The 25988-nt window shown below is 32.6% G+C and overlaps 1 protein-coding gene across 1 annotated transcript in view; it reads left to right on the top strand.

Annotated features, from left to right (window-relative positions):
• Positions 1-25988, top strand: part of LOC129218867 (uncharacterized) — a 191709-nt gene that overhangs the window by 37658 nt on the left and 128063 nt on the right. The window contains exons 3-5 of the mRNA XM_054853188.1: positions 8266-8468; positions 11408-11537; positions 23225-23341. Of these exons, the coding sequence (XP_054709163.1) occupies positions 8266-8468; positions 11408-11537; positions 23225-23341 (450 nt within the window). The remainder of the gene's footprint in view (positions 1-8265; positions 8469-11407; positions 11538-23224; positions 23342-25988) is intronic.

The raw sequence follows: 25988 nt of genomic DNA, 5'->3' as shown, positions 1-25988 counted from the left end.
CCGACAGATGTTCGGTCATCTCTATTTGAAGCGAAATCTGCATCAGTATAAGCAATGATTTGGATTTTGTTACAATTTAATTTCAATTTTAAATTCTTTGTGTTAGAAACATAACCAAGTAATCTTAATAATCCGTTCCAATGGGTAATACCGGGATTGCTTTGAAATTGACTGAAAATGTTAATTGCATAAGATATATCCGGTCTAGTTCGATTTGCAATAAAACTTAAGCATCCTAATAGATTTCTATATGGTAATTTACTCATTTCTTTGATTTCATCGTCATTTTTCGGACAATCTTTAGTTGAGTAGACACAACCTTTACTAATTGGTAATGACGAGATAGGAAAATTATATTTACTAAATCTTTTACATACTTCTTCAATATAATTAGTTTGATGTAGGTGAAAGCCTTTTTCGCCTTCTTCAAATTCTACACCTAGTAGTTTTCTCGTCTTACCCAATACTTTTAAGTCAAAATGTTTACTTAATAATTTTAAACAATTTTTAATATCACAGTCCTTTTTACCAAAAATAACGATGTCATCAACATATAATAGCAAAATTACACTAGAATTATAAAATACACAATTGCAACATGAAAATTTGTTAAATCCTAATTTTGACAAAACATTGAAAATTTCATTGTACCACAGACGTCCACTTTGATGTAATCCATAAATTGCCTTATTTAATTTGCAATATAAATTTTCCTTTCCTTTTTCAACAAAACCTGGGGGTTGACACATATATATTTGTTCGTCAATTGGGGCATACAGATAGGCATTTTTTACATCACATTGAACATTTGACCATTTTAAACATACTACTAATAATGTAAAGAAAAACCGAATTATACCGAATTGAACTACTGGGGAAAAGGTATCTTCAAAATTTAATCCTTTAATTTGAGCAAAACCCTGAGCACAAAGCCGTGTTTTGAATCTTATAATATCCCCCTGTTCGTTTTTCTTAAGTGAATAAACCCAGCGACTCCCAACTGGAGTGGTATTTGCTGGTAATTTGGCCAAAGTCCAAACATTTCTATCATGCATACATTGGATCTCAGACTTCATTGCATCATGCCATTTTTCCCGCTCTGTTGACTTAAGAGTCTGTTTATAAGTGCGTGGAATTTTAATATCATTTTCTAGTCAAGATTCTGTTATACTTGAACTAGAATTATGGCTTGCAATTTCCCCCTGAAAGGTATCTTTCCCTTGAAAATTAAATAAGGATGGTTCAAAAACAAGATTTAATTTATCACAATATTTTCTTACATCATGAACAGATCTTAACCTTTTAGATTGACCCTTTTCAAAATAATATATGTCATTTCTTGACCCATCGGGTCTTGGAACAATTTTTCGGACCCATGTTGGATTCCTCATGATCCTGGACTTGTCATCGTCTGACGTATCCCCCTCAGTATCTGAATCACTATTTGAATCTGAATCACTATGAATGTTAGATTCTCTGTTAGAGATTTCTGGCACGTCAACGTCAGATTGACTCTGCTCCTCCTCAGTTTCTACATCCGTATCATTATCGAGTGGACGAGAGGTTAGAGGCCATGATAAAGTATTATTATCCAACTTAGAATGAAAATGGTCTTTGTAAAAATGACCTTCTTTAAAAGAAACATTAATGGATTCAATTACCGCGTTAGTATCAGGTATCCAGATACGATAACCTTTGGTACTAAACGCATATCCAATCATAATGCCTTTTTGGGCTTTAGCATCCAATTTGTTTCTACGTTGTCGTGGAGTGCCCACGAATGAAATTGTGCCGAAAGGCTTAAGATGTTTTACAGATGGTTTATTACCGCCATATAGTTCAAATGGAGTTTTGTCCTGATTGGAGTGACATACCCTGTTCCAAGTGTATGCAAAATACAACATTGCATCTGGCCAGATTTCTTTTGGCAAACCACTTTCTATTAACAAGACACGGGTACAATCAGCGACAATTCTGTTATAATTCTCCGCGGAACCATTTTGTTCTGGCGTGTAATAATTAGTAAGTTCATGTTTAATACCAAGCTTTTCACAAAAATTATCCAAATTATGATTAACAAATTCCTTACCATTATCTGTCCTAATAGCTTTTACTTTCTTATCTAAAAATCTTTCAGCTCTAGTAATATGCTTTTTGAAAATTTCTGCGACCTGACCCTTTGATTTAATGGGATACAAAGATGCGCGTCGAGAAAAGTCATCAATGATAGATAAGTAAAATTTTTCACCATTTTTACCAGGTACATTGCAAGGGCCCCATACATCAGCATGTAAAAGCTCTAATGGGTATTTACTACGTTTTTCAGTCAACGGCTTGAAACTGACTCTTTTAAATTTACCAATTTTACAGTCGTCACACTGAACTTTAGAATTTTTAAACTTTGGTAAACCCCTTGCTCCCTGCAATTTACTAGTTTTCTTAATACTATCAATATTGACATGCGCCAAGCGCTTATGCCAAGTTTCTAAATCTTCAACATGACTAGATTCAGAATTAAAATGACTAGAATTTAAAGGAATTTGATTTGACTTTTTAGAATTTACAATATATACACCATTCTTAAGTTTTGCTTTTAAAATTAGACCTTCTTTGTCAGAAACTTCCACAAAACCATTCCCCCCTTTAAATTTAGCTCCTCCTTTGTCGAATTTTGTACCAGATAACAAATTCCGCCTTAATTGCGGGGAATACAGAACATCTTTTAGAACTACAGACCTTTTTCCAAATCTTACTTTAATATCTCCTTTCCCTTCAATCGGGAAGGTCTGATTTTTGATGGCAACAGCCATTTTGCTATTTTTTAAAGGTGTAAAAGTTCTAAACCAGTCTCTGTTTCCAGAAAAATGATCACTGGCAGCAGTATCAAAAAGCCATACAGAGGGCTTTTCCTCTACATGGTTTAAGTTAGCTTCACAAATAAAAAAGTTCTTGTACTCACATCGGGTGCTTGAAGGTGAACGATTCCTCTCCCTTGAAAAATGTTGTTTCCTCCTATATGGGCTCCGTCCTCTTCTATTGGTTCTGTCCTGGGATCCTTGACTTTTCCTGTTCTGGGCTGAAGAATTCCGATATAGTCTTGGACAATCTCTTTTGAAGTGTCGAGGCTGCTTACAATAGTAACACAACTTTTTCCTGGTTTCAACATGAGCAACTTCTGATTTAGTATTTAAATTTTCACGAAGTGCTAGACGTCCTTCTTCTACTATTAGATCAACTATAATTTCTTCAAATTTAAAAGTAGCATCTGGTCTGATTAATATCGTTTGTATTATATGGTCAAATTCTATAGGTAAGTTTTGTAACAATTGAAAAATTAGAAAATCTTCAGGGAAATCTTTGTGTACAATTTTTATCTTCTCGTAAATGCGTCTTAAGCGGGCTGCGTATAGGTTTAATTTTTCTCCCGATTCTATTTTGCAATTATTTAACTCTGCGTACAGTTGCATCTGAATGCAGCGGTTTTCCGGGAAGAAGTGATCTTTGAGCTTTCGCCAAGATAAGGTAGGTTCTTCTATATTTTCAATTATCTTTTTAAATTCTTGTTCGATGTTAAGAAAAATTAACGATAGGGCAAGTCTCTTGCGGTAGAGAAAATCTTTGATATCTCGCTTAGTGACGTCAGAGTCTTTTGAAATTACGGGAAGTTCTTCGGAACCAATGACAATATCCCAGCAATCTTTTTCCATAAGTAGGAATTTGACATTTACCGCCCATTCGGTGTAGTTGTTGCTATTCAATTTTTCTATGGTGTAAGTAGGACCTGCCATTTTCAAAAAAAAAAATTTCAAATTTTTCTTAAATTTTAACTAGAATAGTCAAAGATGTCGACTCTTGGATCCATCGATTCATTTTGTAAATTAGTGAACGGTCCCCCCCCGTCACTAACTATCATAGAAAACTTGAAGAAAGGTAATCTCTTGAAAAAAAGTTCAAATTTGGAAAAATTCATCAAATCTTGAATAAACCTGTATAAAAAGTTCAATTATCTTGCGAAAAATTCTTCCTAATCTTCTTTTAAATCTTGACACTTGAAAAAGGAATTAAATTTTCGATAATCTGACTTCAGACAACAGCATTATATTTCATCTCGTATTTGACCAACTCTATAATCTGGGCTACCATAACCATTGATGGGCTATAATTCTCCAGCATAAAGCAAGAAAGAGAATAGCCCAAGTTTTGCAAAGAATAATGATAATTCAAAGCTATTAAATTAGCAAAGTGTAATACGCGATTGGAGTAGTCAAACTATCAAATAGAAATTTATCTTCTGCTGCATGAAGAATCTTATATTAAGTGACGAAAAGTCATTCTTTAAAAATATCAACTATTTATTAAACAATTAACAATTGTAAAAGATAAAATGAGAAAATAATAAAGTAACTTGAAGAATCAATAACTCAAAGCCATACGCAAAATTAAAGTATAATCATGAACTTTGTAGACCTATTATATCTATTTACTAATTCTATTAAATATTACCGAATGTTCCATTGAAGATGTTTTCATGATCTCTATTCATAGATCTCTAATACTAACATTTCAATAATGCATCACGAACACTAAGTTCGGCGGGTTCTAGTAGTATCTATTAGATCACATCTAACTACCGATCAGAAAACTAACTTCCTATTAATCCATTCCAAACACTGTGAATGGCTATCTCGATGGCTGAAAAGCCAAGAGCCGAAAACCCCCAACTGCAACCTGCAAGTTGGCAAACTAAAGCATCTATCGTAGATGCGAGAAGTGAAAAAGAAAAAGAGTCATATCACACGAGCGTATAAATACTGCTTTCCCAATTAGCATAACGCGTCATCTCAAGTTCGACACGTGCGGAAAAGACGTGTGCAAAAAGCTTCTAGAATGTCTGAGAACGAGTGACGTCATCTGACCTTCAATTCGCCGGGAAGCGAAAGCAGATTCACTCATTGTTTACGTTTTCATTTGAAGTTGAAGTACGCGGGAAGAATCGCTTGTCAAAGCGAAAAGGATATTACAACGCGAACATGCTAACATGCATAGTAAGTTTACAATTAAATAGCTTTAGTTTGTAAATGATGAGATACATATAATTAAATAATAACATTGTGCTTAGGATAAACTTAATGTTTATCAAGAATAAAATTATTTTTCACTTTTTAGAGCAATTTTGAAGTCGGTTCTATTTTTTTTTTCAAAAATTTTTTATTTCATTCTTTTTAGTGTAAATGTAGATATTTCAGTAAAAGTAAGAAGTTACCTAGTAAGAAGTTCGGCGAAGACAATGTGAAAGCCAAATGAAGCGAATACTCGTTATTCTCAACTCGAGATCTTTATTCAGAACCACGAATGAACGTTACATCTCCTTATATACAACTTGAGAAAGTGCTGGAACTTTCCAGACTTGGAAAGATACAGAAATTAATAGAACATTCGAGAAAATACGGGAAACAGTAGAAACAAAATTTTAGTAAAATTCACTTTATCATAGTCGGGATTTGAACCCGCTGCGCTCGTGTGGGAGGCGAGAATTCTACCACTGAGCCACCGTTATCCACGAATGAAAAGTGCGAACTTCGCTACAATATCATTTTAATTGCATAAAATTTACTGTTTTTTGCCCATAACTTTTTTTCTAAAGAACAAATATAATCAAACAAAGTAATGGGACCTAAGTTGAGCCATCCCCTATCCATTAAAAAAAGAATCATCAAAATCGGTTCACTAGGTGAGACGCTATGAGTGGACAAACAAAAAAAAAATCATACATACGGTATGAACTGATAACCGCCTCCTTTTTGAAGTTGGTTAATAAAATAAAACAACACGGTACGCAAAGTATGTATTAATAATAAAATGCTGTAGTACTGTACAGTAGATACAGTAATAATATTTATGAGTTAAAAAATGAAGATAATGTTGATTCATACTCCATGATCAGATCGTTATTCTCATCTTATGCATATTTAAATATGGTTGCTTCGCCTTTTCTTTTATAACGTTTCAATTTGGGGCAACAGTCCCACTTTCTTATCTCTTTAATCCACAATACAAGAGCAGCTTCTATTTTAATAATATTTACTTTGCTAGACTGCTCTGCAAGCTTCAATATTGAAACTAAGTTCTGACCATTTACTGATATCTTTTTGTTTTGACTTTTAACTGTACGTATGTAAGATTCACTCATATTAATGTCGTGCTACCGTCGACGTTTTGTTAAGCTGTGTTGGTGGTGTTGTTGTTTTGTTGTTCAAGCATATCGAGAATCTAAGGCTTTTTTTTTAAATCAGAAACTTTCTTTTTCTTCCCATCTTCACAAACATTAGATAAAGGTGCCAGAAATTTCATACACTTTAATATTTAGAATGAAAAAAATGAATAAATGAAAGATGCTGAGTGGTTTTTTGATGCACTTACAACGCGATGCGTAGATTAGTTTGGTGTGAGAACTTTTGTTGTCAGTGATGCTTAAAGGGATGTAAAAACATTTACGAAATAAATATTTTGTAGCCAATAACGAAGCAGATACTTCCTTCCAAAAAAATTCGTGTTGTGGATGAAAATTTCGCATTAGCTCTAAAATTCGTTACTCGGAAAAAAATCGCGTTGTAGCCATTTCGCGTAAGTCGAATCGCGTTATAGCGGGAGTCGACTGTATTTTGAATTTTTTTCGACAATAAAAGATAAAAAAGAAAAAAATCAATTACTATTGAAAAGTTTTTATAACATAAACTTGTTTGGATTAAGTAACACCTGACGATGATCCTCCACACTTACGGTACTCATGCAGAACAACACTATATTTCTCTGAAGAAAATTTTGTTTGCTGATACAAGTATATTTTAAAATCTCTTTGAAACTTCAATGTCTTCTGTTAAATCTCTTTAAAAAGATCCTTTGATGGAAACACAGATCCACAGATGGAACACATTTCCTTTGTATCAAAAGATAGAAAAATCAGAATTTTTATTAATTTTTTAATAAGTTTCAAAGAAAAACTCAAAATATACTTCAATCAGTAAAAACAATCTTCTTCAGAGAAATGTAGAGTTGTGCTGCATGAGTACTGTAAGTGTGGAGGATCATTGTCAAGTGTTACGTAATCCAAACAAGTTATGCTATAAAAACTCTTCAATAGTAATTTTTTTTTTTAAATTTTTTTAACGTCGAAAAAAATTCAAAATAATGCCATTAGAGAATTCTTTTTTGCTCTGTTCTTCAAATTGTTATTCTTAATATTTAGTATACTTTCAATCAAAAGTGTTTTTTTTTCATTCCTTTTTTTGTGAAGTTTTTAGCAATTAACTATTGACATAAATCAGTTTTTATCCTTTGACAGTTCAATATTAATTGTTCCGAAAAGTTTACAGGCTTTTTTAAGCTTAAAAGTGCTTTAAAGTAATAGCAAACTTGTATTTTCTGCAAAACAAACTTTTTTTTTTGTTTCAAAACAACAAAACACATCCTTCAACTTTTTTTTTATATAGCTACAAAAAAATTTGATGCAGATCATAGTAGGTACTCCGGAGATATGACTTATTTAATCTTCCAATTCAAAAAGCATAAAAGCTGACTTTGGAGTGGCAGCACCCAACTATTCACAGAATACTTTCTCTTATTTACACTGAAGGAGAAAATTATTAGCTTGCAATTGACACCAATTTCAGCTTCATTGGTTCTAAAATAGTGGAATTAGAGAGATATTTCTAAATTCACACATGCCAATAGGATGACTCCAAAAAATGATCAAAAATTGAATTTTTAAAAAAATTCTCTAAAGCATGATTTTCTTTCAAAAAATCTTAAAAAATTAATTTTGGTTCATTTCATGGACATTTAGTCGTAAAAAAATAATAGACAAAATCGGAGACTTGATGGCACATGGCATTAGGCCATTTGACGTGAAATGACCCGCCTGGCATTTAAAAACAAGTTTCTTGCTACTAGAGGAAAAATGCATGTGCATTTGTGAGATGGCTGAGTTCCATAATTACTCATTAATGCTCATAAATTTGTTGCTTAAAAGTTTTGTAGGTTTTAGGCTTAAGGCTTAGTGAAGCAAAATTACATTCAGTTATGTAATACATAATTTTTAATGTTAATTTCTTGTTCTTTAAAAGGTGTTATAATTTTTGACTAATTATTATTAGCTGCTTTTTGAATGCATTTCCCTCCTAGCTATTTATTTACCTGTTATTATGTCATGTTTTTATTCTGAGGAAAAAGTGCCTATTTATTTGAATTATGTTATTATTTTTACAGCATTACAATCTTACATCAGAAACCTTACAATCATTAGCTGTGAAATTAGGATGTAAAGCTCGTAGTCTGTATAATGATCTTAAACTCAATGGTCCACAAGAACATGTAGAAAATGTGCGGCAAGAAAGAGTGTCTACGAATGTATTATCTGCTGTCTCAGAGATATTGACATCAGTGAAAGCCTTAGTGTCATGGTTAGATAGGCAAGTATAGAATTTCCTTATACATTTACAGTGATGCTTAAATATTATTTTGATTGTTTGTGACTTGAAATAAAAAATAATACTGTTATAAGAAATAGTGAACTAAATAACATTCTAACTTTAAAAGTTAGTTTTATGGTCAGTTCTTCCTTTGCTTCAAGTAAGAATAAATTCTAAAAATGACTTGTTTTTCTTTTGTAATGCTCTGACTTTTTTAATGTATTTCAACTTATGCTGTTATCAATTACTATATTTTTATTTTTTTATAGTCTCTATTTATATTATTTTGAAGATGATTAAATACAGTAGACCCTCGTTTTACGTGGGGTTACGTTCCACGGAAATGCTGCGTAAATCGAAACCGCCTAAATTGAGACCTAATACTAGTGTTAAAATCAGGGGCGGCAAATAAGGGGTGCGAGACGGGGCGGTTGCACCCCCAAATTTTTCACTAAGAATAATATAAAATGGTAAAATTCAATTTAGATAACTTAGAAAATCATTTGCCTGAATTTTCAGAACAGAAAAAACTGATGGAGGATAAGTGTTTGCCTTAACTAAAGAAGTATTCTCTTCATATGGGTTAAATATTTCAAAATTGAGTAATCTATGTTATGATGGTGCATCTTGTATGAGATACCCGTACAGTATAGAGACTGTGCAATTTTTACGCGTAAATTCCATGTCATTTTACATAAATTTTTATGCTCATATTATAACTTAATGTTCAGCTAGTAAGTGTTTATTGATGCCATGTACTAGAAACACATTTTAGCAACTCGGTGTATCATATGCTTTCATGGAAACTTTTTGTAAAGATATGCTATTTTTGAAAAACATCTCACATCAAAAAATACTTTCACATCAACAACTGTATCTTGAGGCTCTTTACTTGACAATCTCTGAGTGACACAAGATGGTCTTCAAGAGTTATAAAAGCCCCCTGGAAGAATTACTGGAAAGCGACCTTTTCATTGATAAAAAATTTGATGTCATTTTAATATGTATGCCTTTGTCTGAATTTTTTGTTTACTTTATTTATACTGCGGAGCGTTTTTTTGATAAATGCTACACTCTATCATAAAAATTTTAATTCGCTAATCTTAATTCTTGGATTGACAATTGAAACTCTTAGTAATTTTCGCATTAATGCATACTTGAACCAGGTGTGGAACTTTGTGACAGAACTTTTCGTAACAGTTTTTAATGTATGCCAATGTGGAAGAGGTGACAAAACTCAGATGAAGTTTTAGTCAAAATATTAAATCAATATTTTGAATAAACTGATCAATTCAGTTTCTCAAGAAATTGAGACAGGATTTAATGAGATATATTTATTATTGGTCTTAACTTCAATATTATGTAGGTCGGTTATAGAAAGCGAAAAAGAAAATATTACACTTATAAGTAATAGCATGAGGGAAGAGGAATTGTTTTGTGAATTGTGACTATACTTTTTAACGACACAAAATAAGTACTAGCCTATTTAAAAAGCTTTCTTGGTTATTTTAAAGAGAGGAATCTAAAGGAAATGTGCTTTTTTTGACATAACTTTCTTGCTTCCATTGTTTTTTGACTGTTTTAATCAGGTCAGTCATTTGAAAGATGACTTTTGTGATTAAATTGAAAAACCGACGTAAATAAAGCACAAATTTACTCGAAAATACAGCATATAGCTATTTCAAGGTTACAATAATGGAGCCTCTTCATCGGTGTAAAAAACTACGCACACAACCAGAAAGTTGTAGGAGAACTGAACGTCAATCAATTTTGACTTTCATGTCTCAGGAGGTTAGAGAATTGCCTTCGAAGCACAATGAGGCAAAGCAAGACCTTCCTCTTTAGCTATACTGGCAATAAATTAAGTCATTGGACATTGATTAACTATAGTTACAAAATTTTCTGTTTTTCCTGACTCCAAAAATAGCAGATTAAAACTTTACTAAAAAATAAAAACTAGTACCGAGATATTTTGTGAGATAACTTATAACAAAATAAATTTAAAGCTTCGGCCGAAAAAATTTTAATTGTTCTTTACAAACCTAATTATTCTTAACATTAAAACCATTTAATTATCAGTTCCTGTTAACCAATATGTATTTTATACCGTTCTGAGGAAATTCATGTTCAAGAAACTCGACCCCCCAAACGAAATGCTGAAATGCCGCCCCTGGTTAAAATAGGGGTTTGGTTCCGTAGATAACAATACTTCATTCTAGTGATGACTAATTGTATAATAAGTAATGTGTACTTATATCGACTTTTATGCACAACATGCATAAAGAAAACATAAATTAATTTCATGTTCTGCTTATAAAGAGGAGCTGGCTATGATAGTCTTTTGGCAGTCATTAAGAATTTTTCTCTGTAATTCTTTGCAGAGCATTAACGCATCCACGATCACTTGCGTCATTTCCATGATAGAATTTTCCTTCACTAACAAATCAGAAAGATCATTTCTATTGTCTAGGAATGGCTCAACATTTTCAGTGTGAACGTTTTTGGTTGTGCGTCACCGACATTGGTATCCTTGTTGGATTTTTGGCCTCCTTTATCACTCCTAAAAGCTCTTCTTCCAATGAGTTCTTAACTGTGTGAGTTTTATAACTTTACTGCTGGAAAAAACTCTAGAACCAATCGCATAAAATGTTTCCAGTGGCCCAAGCTCGATTTTTATCACGCCAAAATTCAGTTTATTACATGTAATCTGCTATCTTTAGGAGTTTGGATTTTGAAAGACGGGAAAGTTTTATCTGTTTTGCATTGCTGCATCCCCGTAAAACCAAAACTCATCCACATAAAATAAAATAAAGGTGTCTAATCTTAAACCGCGTATAATCGAAACAGAGTAAAATAAACCCGCATAAAATGAGGGTCTGCTGTATTGATTTATATGAATGTATCTTTATGTAGTTTTAATTGTATTGATGTGTTTTTAGACTTCCATTTCAAAGGGATCCTTTATGTATCAAATTGAAGAAAACAGTTCTGAAGTTGAGCATAGAACTTGCATCAACAACACAACGAGATCAATTTGCTGAACGTCCTCATTCCTTGATAAAAAGAAATGTATGTTTCCTCACATTCATTCAATTTAAATACTGTCCAAAAAGCTAAGATTGCTTAAGACTCGATTAAACCAACTTTGAAGGGACAACTAAAATATTTGTTTTGTATACATATTTGATAAATTACACTGCCCAAACATTTTCTATAGGGATTGTTATAGTTATTGATTTAGTAAACATTAGATTTAGTTAATCTTCTTTGTTATGACATCGAAACTGAAGGAAACAAATTGGAAATCAATTTTTTTTCCAGACTATTGTTTCATATCTTAAAATGAGCTTGAGAATTGCATTTAAAGTTCTTGTTTTCTTTTTGAGTCCTTAGTTAAATTCTTCTTCAGTGGCACAACAGACCAAGGTTGCCTCTGCCGTTCTCAAGAGTTTTCTTCCAGGCCTCTCTTTTCTTGGCCATAGCATTTAGTCAGTATTATTTTTAAGTAGTTTTGTAAGCTGTAGGATTCTTGAAAATATTCAATTAATATTTTTTGGACGTATAATCATTTTTGGCGTGATTTTTTTTCTTGAACATATATCTTTCATCTTTAACAGCTTTTTTATTACTGACTCGCTAACTTTCTTCATTGACTTTCAAATCCTTTAGCAGTGTTTTCAAAAAAAAAAAAACCCTCTGTAGCATTAATGCAATACTAGTTAACCAACGCAAAGCATCATTATGTAAATGTGGTAAACAGCATAAAATACAAAAAAGTACAATAAGAGTTTTAACATTTGAGGCAGTGAGAAGCAAAGGGATGCAAGTGGACATTTTCAAGTTTTGAGTAAAACGCGTATAAAGATTACGTCCTAGGTAGACTTTCATTGAATTTTTTTTTCTAAATCGTGCTGTGCAGCAGCACCTACTAGGGCTACTAGTACTATCTCTTGCTCCAAGACAGAGGAGAGGATTACCTACCATTTGTACTGTTATCTCCAAATTTTTTGTTTTACTTGCATCCCTTTGCTTCTCACTATCTCATTTGATGAATGTATTTAGATATCTGCAGCACTTCAATAAATACAATAAATGTTTTTATATTTTGTGAACGTATTTGCATATTCTACACTTCTATAAACATAAAATTGATGAGCTTTCATGAAACAAAATTATTTTTACCATTTTTGCTCCTACCTAGATGGCATCTTTGTTCTGTTTTTCAAAAAACAGCCAAAATGAGAATTATTAGTTTATCATTGTTCTTAGCAATGAAAAGAAATTTTTTGAAAATGGTGCCTTACTTAAAATGTTTGCTTAAGTATTAAGGAAATTTTGGCTTGCCCAAGCACCCTTAAAAAACCACATATATGATTCTTCGGGACAACTATATTGCAAACATAATGTTTTGAGAGTCAAATCTTTTTCCAAAATATTTGCATAAAATTAGTTAATTTTATGTATTATCTTCTGCTTTTATTTATGTTGAGGTTTACATTACCAAGATCAAAAATTTGATTCTGATTATCTTACTTTAATGTACATAAGGCACACAATAGTAGGAAAAAAAAGATATCAAGGTATACTCTTTAATATTAAGAAGTTTTACCGATAAATAATATGAAAGCTTCCTATTATTCTTTCATTAATGATGGTTAACATGAGAGGAGTGTAAATCTGTAACCCTAAGTGAAGTTTTTAAGGTACCGTAATCTTAAAAGGAGCACATATATTTAGTAATCACCCGATGGCATACCACACGGACTCGCACCCCTGAATCATTGGGTTAAAGGTTAACACACTATTGACTAAACTATACGTTCACTCTCAAGTTTGACCCAAAACATTAAAAAATGCTATTATTTCACATTAATTATCAGTGAGTTATACACAATAAGAACTCAGGAGTGCATCATTAAGTGAAAGTACTGCTTGTTTATATTTTTTGTGAGAAAAAAGATTGAGAGTTATGTTTATTTCAAAAATGTACGTTTATTAAGACATATTGTGTTACTTTTAGTCTTTTAATGGTCATAGGTTTACTGTGTAAAAAGCATAATTTCTATATAGAGTAGCAAATTTTAATATTCTTGAGCAGAGAGTATTCCTATTGTATTAAATTCAGCTCCTAAGGTGTTATGCTCAAAATATCTGCTTTCAACATGCTGTATAAAACAGTGATCTCCAACCTTTTATACTCAAAGGCCACATTGTAAATTTTTTAAAGTGAGGCGGACCAATAATCCAACAACAGTGGTTTAAATGCTTTTGTTAGTAGTAACTCCTCCTCCCCTACACACCACAGCTTTTTTTGTTTTTGAATAAGCGCTCATAGCATGAGCACAGCCAGGATTCACATTAGAGAGTGTCAAGCTAAGGCCCAAAAGATGGCAATTTTTAGCTGCCTCCTCATACTGAAAAATAGATTCTAAAAGTTAAAAACCAAAAACTATACCAAAAGTAGAAAGTTCAAGTTTTAAGCTCTCTTTGAAGCAGATAGGGGAAAAAGGTCAGTGGATAGAGTAATATAGCACAAAACATTTTCCAAATTGAAATCTTAAAAATGCAGTTTTAGTCAATGTTAAGCTAAAGAGAAATTTTCAAAATTCACTTCAAAATTCGCATTTTTAGGCAATTTTAGTAAAATGAAGGGAAACAGGGGTTGCGATTCACTCCCTCAATTATTTTTCAAAAATGTTATCAACTCCAGGGTGTCTTCAGTGTTGTCAAAGGCTTTTCCTCTTGCAAATTACAGTTAAAAAAAAAATATTTTAGTCTATCTTTGGTGATTTGTGATCTTAAGGAAATGAAAATTGAGATGCTCTCTTTGTAAGCTTTTTGAGAATGAAGTCCTAAAAACGCATTTCTGGACATCTTTAAGGATGTTAGAAGAATAGTCAGAATTCAGGAGCTATTCTGGAATTTTTTTATATAAAAATTTCTAAAACACAATTTTAAGCCATTTCTACTTCAGAGGTTTTGCGACTAACTAAAACTATTTCATCTAAAATGCAGTTTACTGCCGACTTCTCATCTATTTGCTTATCTATTTATTTTGCAAATGAATAAATAAAAACCTATCTTCACTTAAGTTTTTCAAAATTCCCTTTTTGTAGCTTTTAAAATGCAATCTGTAAATTTCTATTTTTTTCCTTTTTTTTCATGAATGTGAAATTAGTGCTAAAAGCCCTACAATTATTTCATAAAATCTTGTTGTTCATAATTTACTCTTAAAAAATGATTCTGTACTAATTATAATTTACAAAAAAAAAAAAAAAAAAAAACGGGGGTGGGGGATACTTATTTTTAACCCCTTCAGTCGGAATTATGAAATATTTGACCAAAACTGTTGATATTTGTCACACAGTGTACTATGGTAAAGGGTATCTAAATTTTGAGTTTGTAAGAGAAAAATTAAAAGAGTTATGGCACGTCCAATATTCCAAACTTATATTTTTGAAATCAATATTTCATATACAAAAACGATAAAATACCAAACAAATTTCATTATAAAATGTTCTACAAACAATTATAAAACATAATATAAGCGTTTGAAATGATTAATTAAAGATTATATGTTTAAAAAAAAAATCAGGTAAAAAACCTTTCTGTTCAGATGAAAATCCATGGTTGGAAAAATGAGCCACTCTCTATCTCTCAATCCTTATATGTCAGTGTTGTCAATCCCAAAACGAAAAATTATTTCACAGATTATAATGAGCAGAATGTAAAGAGTCGACTACAAAAAAATCAACTAATTAAATCATTAAATGATTAGCAGCTGTTTAAAGTGGTTGTCCGGTATACCAGACACCAGGTCTTTGAAGGGGTTAAAAATGATTAATGAATTGAAAATGCTACTGAATTGTTTATATTATGGACTTATACTAGTGTGAATGATTTAGTGGGGTTATGACCCTCCCCTTGTATGCACCCCTGATCGTGTATCAATAATGGCTACAAATTATTTAATTACTTCATTGATGAAACTTTTAAATTGATAAGTCCCTTCCATGGACAGCAAATTTTCTTTTTAGCTATTTTGATTTGGTTCTGTTACAATGGTACAATATTTTCTAATGAAAATCTAGTCCAACCATCCAGTTTTCTTATACAGTACTATTTTGAATTCAAGTTTGAATAAGCCAAAATATTGAACATTTCACTCTAATATACATTCTTCCAGAATTTTCTTTTTCATACTAATGCAAAACTTTTATCTTTATTTCAAAAAATTTCAATTTTTAAGCTTACAAAATGTATTGCTCATCAAATCTGAAAGGTTCATTGATAATAAACTTCATTCTTGAAGCGAATCTTGATTTTTTTTGCATACCCTTCATTAGAGTTGAAGTCCTTGAGAAATTTTGTAATTTCCTTAAAAAGTCCTTGAAAAATACTTGAATTTTATTTGCAAGTGGAGGGGGAACCCTGCAAGCTACAGCCATGTTCACATTTGCATGCCCCGAGAAACCAGTTCAAAATATACATGCTCTTGTCCAAACGCCGTCTCCTCTCATGCACCACAAAATTCTCTGACTGCTTTTTCGGCTGCAAAGCGATCATGGGTGCATCATGTTCAATAGCATAGTCTAAGTTGTTAGCTTTGCATGTTTATGCAAATGTGTATAGGGCTTAAGATACACAAAATGCTCCGTATGAGGCGAAATAATGGCACATTATATATATCAATTGCAGTAATTGATACCAAGATGAATGTAGAAAAGTATTAAGTTATGCTAAATGCTATTTTTTTCACAATACCAGGCTGTTACACCAGGGGTTTGGACATTTTAGCTCAATACTGCTAGCATTCATTCTCCTAATTCAACAACATTTTGGTGGAAAATAAATGAGGCTCTTCCACTTAACACTAGAAAGACGGAAGCGGTCATTTTGACCGCAAACGATTTTCAAATGCTCATATTTGTTGCGTTTAATTTTCAAACTCTTTTTCCTTCATTGACTTTTCCTAACTATTTATTAAGATCTTACAACAGTAAATTTTTTTTCTCTAGGATTGTTATTATAGTCGCTATAAATGTTTATTCCTAGAAAGACTGACTACGGTCATTTTGACCGCTAAGTAAACCTTTCTTTATGCATCCGTTTTCTTTTTTCTCTTATCAGTTGTGTGTACTATGGACTATTGTTAGTTGTCAGGGTGAGTAATGTTCTTTTGAGCTTGAGTAGTACCTGCTGGTCAGGTTTAATTCTTTGAACTGTTAGGAAAATGCGAAACACCTGCTGGTTGCATGGTTTCAGTTTTCTGCTATCTGCACAGGAGGCAAAGTTGAGAAAGGTAAATTTGAAAAGCATGTGACTGGACATGTGAAATTACTTTGGGTCGAAAAAGAAGCAAATATAAACAGGTGTATTCCAAAAATGTTTGCTGGTATTCTTTTGTGCACCAAAGCAGGTGCTTTGCTTGAAGCATTGACGTTTATTTTCTTCGATGATAATGAAGTGCTCAGTCACATAATTATCTTCATGATGTCGAGAAGAACCGTTGACAAGCAGAACTTTTAGGAACAATTATTCCTGAAAGTGTTGCAGATTTATCTAAAACAGATTATGGTTCGAATGAACAGTCTGACTTATCTGAAGGGAAATATATTCCTAGCGATTATAATAGTTGGCTTTCATGAGATTATTGCGAATATTTTTCGAAGCCTAGATTTGCAGAAAAGGATTCTTCTTCTGAGTTAGAATCAGAAGAAACCTCGCTAAAAAAAACTGATGTTCAAAATATAAAAAACAGGAAAAGAAAAAGGGAAAAGGGTCCGACGGCAAGAAAAAGGGGAAAATTTCAAAAACAGAACTCTTATTTCTCCAATTTCCTCCAAGTCACCCCCACTGATCAATTTTGCTGCATATAAAAAAGTATCTACCTTAGGAAAAAGATTAAAATAGTGTGTAATTAAACTATGCGAAAATAATTCTACGGGCATTTGTTCTGATTGCCAAAAAAAAAAAAAAACTGTTAATGGCTAATGTACAGGTGACATAACATAAGTATTTCGAAATACTGTAAAAGAGAGTAATGCACGGTATCTTGCGAAACTTAGATATTTTTTAAACCAAAACATGCATGGTTGATTATAGTACTTGTTAGTTATTACATGCTAAGAAAATTTCCTCTTTTTTGTACAAATTTGCTCTTTCTCAATGCCTATTGCATAAAGCATGTGTATTTCACTTGATCGAACATAAAATTAAAAAAAAAGCTATCTAAGACTTATTTGCAGACTATATTACGAATAAATTGTTAAATTAAACTCGGACATGTTGAAATAAATCCCCTATGGTTAAAAATCCCGAAAAGAGGAAATTTCTAATCTTTTAAGTATGACGGTCAAAGTGACCGCTGCTAGTCTTTCTAGGTATACGCAAAACGCCGTCTTTCTAGTGTTAATTGGGCATCTGAGATTTGGATTCGAACTCAATTGAAAATAATTTCAACTTGATTGTGCAATCTGTTTCTGAGGACATGCAGCAGCAAAAAAATCAGAAAGGCAACTCATGAGTCCAATCAAGAATTCATGGGTGAAAATGAAAAAAAGAAAATTTATCTTGACTTGCTGCAATGATTACTGATCAACTGATACAAGCTATTGGAAGAAAACAGAAAACTGAAGTTGTAGGATATTGACCTTGTATTTTCATTCGCCACTCCTGTACCTTTTATTTACTTGCAAGACGAAGTGCCATCATGACATCAATATTGAATTTAATGCTTTGATTATATATTACAAATGCTCATAACCTGTAGTGGATCCAGGGGGGGCCAAGGGGGCTATAGTCCCCCCCCCTTAAGGTCCGAACTTACACTAGATAAAATCGAAATTTTTAAGACTTTTAATATTGCAATACATATGCGAATTTAAATATGCATTACATTTAAATATAACTACAACATATAGTGGCATATTAATGGATGGTGGGGTGGGGGGTGGGGAGGGCTAGGAGACTGTAGCCCCTCCCATTCTTCCATTTGGTCAAAACTTAAAACAGATTAAATTGTGATCTGCAATGGAATGGAAAGACTAGGAGGAAACAGTTTCGTTCTGCAATCTTTTTTTAAATCTTAAAGTGTTAATTTTCAAATTAAACAAGCCATATATATTTAATTTCTATTTAAGAGGGCTAAAGCCCCCCCCCCTCCTTCCATGAGGTCGGAAATACCTCTAAACAAAACCAAAATTTCAAAGACTTCAAATACTTCAATGCTTTTCCTAATTTAAATATGCATTATATTTAAATAAATACATACACTGAAGCTTATTAATGGTGGAGTGGGAGGGGAGGGGGCTAAAGGAACTGTAGCTCCTTCTTCCATTTTGGTCAATACTTACAACAGATTACAATGTGATTTGCAATAGAATGGAAAGGCTTGGGAGGAAATAGCTTCGTCCTGATGCTAACAAGTTTTTTTAACGTGAAGTTATCAGTTTCAAATTAACACAGTCATATATTTTACTTCTTTCTCAGGCTAACGGGGCTATAGCCCCCCCCCCCATATGTGGTCAAAACTCGCACTGGATAAAACCAAATTTTCGAAGATTTTAAATACTGCAATACTTTTACAAAGAGAGCTTAAAACTTTTTAGGCCTCTAATTTCGTAACATTTTGTTGAGTGAGCCCCTGCTTCCCCCTAATGTCATCAAAGATTACTTATCATTGCATTTTTATTACACTTTTTTCGAATATTTGTGGAGAATATTTTCTAGCTTTTTTTTTTCCAAATTAACATAATCTTCACTCCTTATTTGGATAAACATAGAATGAAATTTTATTTTGTCGTTTTAATTTTTAAACTACTTTTGGTGTGAAACTACACCTATCTATATTTATCGTCGCGTAAGTGAGCTTTAAAATATGTTTTTAGGACGGAAGGATCCCGAATATCCTTCCCCTAATAACGCCATAAAAAAAGCTTAATATTGCTTTTCTAGCTTTATTTTCAAAATATTGTAGGGAAAGTCCTCTAACTCTGTCTGTTCCCTTAACGTGCCTAAAAAAAGATTCATTTATAGGCCTTCAAGCTTGAAACATTTCCTTTGGAGACAACCTATTCCATCAAAATATAAATCAAAATTATGTTTTCAGAACTTCAATTTCAAAACATTTCAGAAGACAGCCTCGAACCCAAACGCATCTTCTAGCATCGTCCAAGGGAGCCTGAAATGCATTTCAAAAACATAGATTTTGAAAAAGTTCTGAAGAAGATCTCTGAACACTCACTTTTTTCCTAATATTGCTATAAAAGATAGAAGAAATTGTGCCTTAAAATTTCAATTTCCAAATTTAGCCAAAGAAGATACCCAAATTCTTCTCTACATGCTAAAGATCTTTAAACACTGACAAATTTTTTGTGCTTCTAAGATTTCAACTTTCTTAGTTGTTAAAATATTTTCATAAAAACCTCCAAAACTTCTCATTTTCTAAACTTAACCAAGCATCGACTAAAATTGCGTCTTTCAGACTTCACTGCCAAAACTTTTCCAGAAAGCGCCTCTGAACCCAAGGTTACAAGTTACAGCCTAAATTGGAGTGTTCAATGTCGAAAGACTTCCGGAGGAGAGCCACCGTGTTGCGTGATTTCACCAGAAGTTGCGTTAAGCTCCTTCTCCAGGGTGGCAACAGATCAGGGAGAAATCAGGGAACTTTATTAATCAGGGAAATATCAGGGAATTTTGAAAAAATAACAAAAAATCAGGGAAAATTGATTTTATGAAGAAAAATTTTTATTTTTTTGCTTTACAAAATTAAGTACTCTAATTCCCTATGCATTTTCCGCCAATTATCTGTTCAAAAAAAAAAAAGTAAAATTAATGAGATGCGATTATACACTGCCGCATATTTGTGCATCTTTTTTCCTCAACGTCAAAGTATTGAATCTTACTTATTCCCTACAGGATAAACTTCCTAAGATTGCTTTTGTGTCTGTTAGGTTGTTTATTTTACCTAGCTTAAAATTTCCTTTTATGCTTTCAATGCTACGTAAAATAAATAACCATACAGGCAAAGAAGAAGCTTTCATTAATACCTTAGCTTCTTTTCCTTTATTCCATTGTTTCAAAGTAATTAGCATACTGTAATCACAATTCCAAGAAGAAATCTTTGGTTTTTGAATTAATACTATAAATGCTCAAAAGTTATTACTTCTTCGTGTTTTTAATTTAATTGCTAAAATTGAACTTTCAATTAAAAAAACTTTGTTTTTTACCGTTATACTATTTGTTGTCACCGCAGATTATAAAGGTTTTTTTTTCTTCAGACTTAAGTAATTCTTTTATTTTATAACCAAGTTGTATTCTTCTTTTATATATTTTGAAATTAACTAATTGCTTTTTTATTTCTTTTTTTTCTTGCATTTCAAAGTTGCTTGTCACAAAAGCAATCTAAGATTTTTTTTTGTTACATACTGAAATCATTTGAAATAGAGTTAACTTCTGTACTTTAAATATCTTAATTTTATTATTGTTAAAATGCTGTATTTATTCATTAAAATCTATGTTCTTGATTAGAGAAAAGCTCCCTATGAATGGATGTCAAATGGTTTCATCTTTTTTGCATAAATATGTCAATTAGTTATATAAGAATAACTACATTACTTCCATTCTTTCACTATTGCTTGTTATTCTTGCAACAATTATTATACTGTTTGAAAATTTAGTTCAAAATAATTTCAATTTCTTTTTAGTTCTATCATAAAATCGCATATGTGTTTAAGTGTGATTTTAATAGTTTCTTAAAATTCTTATGCTAAGTGGTTTCCGGAAGTAAAGTTTTTTTTTTTTAATTTTATATAATCTTTCCATTGTAGAAAAATTTAATATACTATTTTGTAGGGTTTTTTCCCCCCAAAAAATTGACTTGATATGTTTTTTTAACCATTTTATTAAAAAAGTAGCATCTTTTTAAAATATATCTTTAGTTCAACAGCTTTACACAAATTAAAACGTTTGAAATACTGCATTTTATACAAACATACAATGGATTTCAAGTAGAGCAAAGAAAGAAAACCATTATCATTGGTAGCGTAAATCAGGGAAATTTGGTGAACTTAATCAGGGAAAAGTCAGGGATTTTTTTTGCACAGTTCCTGTTGTTACTCTGTTCTCAATGACTCCAATTTTGAAAAATTTTAAAAGTAAATGACCAAAGAATTCCTCTCCTAACTTCCCCAAAGATAGTCTATAATCGAGCTTCTGGAGTTCTACAGCAAAAACTTTGCAGAGAGAGCGCCTGGACCTTCCCCGTCACCTTAACGTTATCACATATAGCATAAAAATGCGTTTTTAACCTTTTATTTGTGCAACTTTCTGGAAAGAGCATTCAATCCCCTAATATTGCCAGTGAATGCTTGAAATTGACTATAGTAAGGAAAAATACTTGGAAAGGAACCTCAACCCCATCTCACCTAACTTTACCTCCAAAACGTTCCGAAAATTACGTCTTTGTAATCAATTTTTCAAATTTCTTCGAGAGGGTCCCCCTTCACGCATCTGCTTCTATTTACTGCCTTTCTCCTGCAATAGCTGGGGTATAGTGTTTATTCTCTCGCTTTTATCTTCACTTATCCTATAGGGAGTCATACCATGTTTTCACACCTCTTTCTGTTATGTGAAAGTACAGTGAAGCACCGTTTATACGTTTCTCTTTTATACGTTTTTATCAATTATACAGTTTTAAAATTGGTCCCTGCAAAATCTAATACACATTAACTTATACCTATTATACATTTTTTCGTTTGTACGTTTTTTTCATACAGTCCCTTCAGAAACGTATAAACGGTGCTTCACTGTATTTTTATCTACCCATGTGATAATCTACTCAGCTTTATATGAGGTTTTTTGCCTGCGCATGGTTTTAGGTACTCCAGACTCATGAGCTCAAAGCTAGAGCGCAGCTGCAATCTCTGGATGCTGTTACTGACCTTTCTGGTGTTTGCTTGCAATTCTGTCATGGGGCGGTATTTTGTAGCTTTTTCCAACTGAGGTGCTTATAGTGTGTTCAGACTTTAAAAATGTTCGCGAAATTATTTATATATTCTTCAGTATACTATATAAATTTATTTCAAGTAAAAAGCCATATTTAAAGTCCTAAATTTTTTGGGAGAGGGATCCTTTGTAGAGAAAATTTCATATTGTTTAAACAGGGGTGTCTGACCCTCTAAGAATGATGCCTCCTCCGGGCCGATTAAGGTATTGGGTGCCCTAGGCTAAACAGTTTTTCGGAGGCCCCCTGTAGCTAAACCATATAATTTTGGTCATTGGATAAAATTTTTAAGTCGATTGAGGGCCTCTAAAAAGTGGGGGCCCAATGCCAAGGCCTAGTCAGCTTATTCAGTAATCAGGCCGTTCCTCCCCCCCCCCCAAGATTGAGAGTACCCTAAAAAATGACAAAGACCCCCTAAAACAGTGACTTGCTACTTGGACTGAGGTTAAGGTTAGCCCCCCCCCCCCCTTGCTCGAGTTCTACATCCGCCACTGCTCATAACCTTATGTTTATGCTTTTGAATTCATTTCCAAAAATGTGCAACATTAGGTTTTTTTTATTTAATTTTTTAAATACCTTTGTTAACATTTTTTGCTACTTTACATTTTTCTCCAAGCCTTTATGTTTATGCTAACTCCTTATATTTGTTTTATTGAATTTTAGAAATTTACTTCAATGATTTCATGCATGTTTAACTGTATCAAAATTTTTACGGTTTTTTTTTTTTAATATCTGTAAATTATATTTTTAGTCACTACATCTTGCTGAACTATGTGACAAATTTGTTCAAGATTCAAAAGATTCTCTTATACTCCAACCTGCATCGTTGGACATTGCTATGATAAAAAAGAAACCTGATGAAGAATTGGTAATTATGTATTGAATATCATTTGCATGATTTTTAATATTTTGTGCAGATTTTTTTTTTCATTAAGATTAACTCATGATACAGTGTATGACTTCATTTTTACAACATAACTAGCTACTTTGGCTGGCGTTGCACTGTCTATCTCGAAAGTAAAAGTTGGACATTTTTAAAAGGGACACATATTCAACAATCAGGTGTAAATAAAAGGAAAATAAAATAGTGTAAAATTTCCTATCAACATGAAGAAAAGAGCATTTTTTTTCACTCAAAATTTAAATTTATACCTCTTTGGATTCCAAAGAGTAAATTCCAAAAATTCAGCCATTGTTATTAGAACCCGTAAACATTCCATTTCATGAATTTTCTAACAAATGAAATGAAATGGATGAAAGGGGGGCCAACCGAACCAAGCACTGCGACCAGAGATCTATTGTACTAGTCCCCAAACAGAAGTCTTAAGACAGACCAGTAGCTGAAGCAGAATTTAGCAAACATCTAATAGGAATATTATGAATCATGCATGGTTCAAGCAAATGAAGACCAAGGTGTTCAAACACATAGGCAGAAAACACTTCACAATCATACAGGGTGAGTAGTTTCCTCCTTAAAGAGGTAACCTCTACAAATTGAATCATTACTGACACCCATTATAGCAAGGTGCCGCTTTAAGGTGTAAAGTCTAGTAAGAAGATCAAAAGCCTTCCTAATACTAATTTTGTTAAGGAGTCTATTGCATTTCTGACATGTGATCCTTAGAGAGAATCAGGTCTGACCTCCTTAGAAAGACAAGCTGAATATGTTCAATGTCATCGTGAGAAAACCTCTACGAAGGAAAGTTTTCTTTCACAACAGCCATCTTAAACATACGCTCGGCTTGAGCATAGGACTGTGGTTTACCAGTCCTTACTCTTTAAGATGCAGCAGTTTGTACAAGGGAATCACTTGAAACCTCCGATCGATGATGTTTGGTTTCTCCTACCTTCTGAGGAATGGCTGGCCCAGTGGCTTTTGCCTTCTGTAACAGCCTCCCCTCACCTGCCTGCACCTGTTGCATTTTTGTGCATAAATGAGTACCCCCTGCCCCCCTACTGCAGTGTCGGTGGGTTGCAGAAATGCCTCCTCACCTGTTGGTGGGTTGCAGACCTGCACCCTCACCTCCTCCAGCAGTAAAGTTGCTGGTTCTCTCCTTCACGCCAGTATCCAGCTCCTTTGGAGCTGGGAACTGGGCAGAGGTAAAAAATCAACACCTGCACAGCCACCCTGTACGAGTGCAAGGCAAATTATCACAAGGTTTCGCCTGGTTCCTTGAGAGGATCGTTTTGACATCATACAACCCATATGCCATCCATCCATCAGCACAGTGCCTCACACCTTAGATTGGGTATCCATTTTAGTCGCCTTTTACAACACGCATGGACTACGTTGGGACTATTCTGCTCCGGTCACCACACAGATAATTTTCTGCCAAAAGCTGAGCTATAAATTAATTTTATGTCATAGAAATAATTATTTTATTTCAATACAGTATTTTGTTTATTAACGACAATTTCTTTTTTCATTAGATGATATTTCATATTTGAGACACATACATTTTACATTTTTTTGAAAATTTTTAAACAAATATTTTTTTTATGATTACTACTAAATGCATTAAACTTAATGTTAATATTAATCTGTTTTATCAATGTGCAATTGCAAAACAATAAAAAAAAAAAGAAAGAAAATAAAAAAAAACAAATAAAAATAAAAAAAGAAAATATGCTTTGAAATAAACTAATCTATATTTCACCTATTTTGTTTTTTCAACTGAGTGTGTGATTATCTGATGTAAAAATGTTCTTTCAATGAGAAGAATCATTATAATAATATTGATAAGTTTTTTTTTTTTTGTCGAGAGTTTTTACACTTACCGAGAAAAATGGACAAAACAATATTTTGTCCTTGGCGTTTTTTTTCTGGGGTGAAAAAAAAATTGGACTGCCCTGCCTCAGAGCTGAGTTTAGCTCCATGCCGCCCCTAGGCAGATCTGAAATCTGCCCCCATCCCTCAAAAGAAATAAAAAGACGCAAAATATCCTTGATTTAAAAATTATATTAAAAAAAAAAAAAAAAAAAATCATGCAAAAAATGGTGTTCCTGAAATTTAAACTGTTAAGCTTATGAAGAAATGGCATTTTTTTTATTCAGGGGTGCCCCGATGGGAGTTCACTGTGATCTCCTAAAAAATTCCTTATTTGGTACAAAATTGCAACATTGAGATTCTTTTTAAAATTTTTTTTAAAATGATGCTTAGCGTTCCTTCTGATTAGATCTTGTGAATGTATGATATTCGTGCTTGCTCATATTTTATCATTCAGCAAATTGAGAATTGTTTTCATCTATGAATCAACGATTTAAATAATTTCCTCTGTGTTATTATGTTCAAAAACCTTACGTTTCTTACCAATCCTCATTGCTCAATGGTATTTCACCTGTAAAATGTTATTGGATTACATTCCAAAAAGTCCAAAAATTCTGCTTTTGAAAACTGCCTGTTTCAAAAGTATGTATCACTTTTTAAAAACTCCTATTTGTTCATTGGTTTTAACTAAACATGTCTTTTTCATTTAAAATCATTCGGCCTTTTTCGCTTGTCACTCATTTTCATT

Source organism: Uloborus diversus, chromosome 3, assembly GCF_026930045.1.
Source record: "Uloborus diversus isolate 005 chromosome 3, Udiv.v.3.1, whole genome shotgun sequence".
In the NCBI taxonomy this organism is placed as follows: Eukaryota; Metazoa; Arthropoda; class Arachnida; order Araneae; family Uloboridae; genus Uloborus; species Uloborus diversus.
Note: the sequence above shows the minus strand (reverse complement) of the source record. Positions and strands in the feature narration are given on the sequence as shown.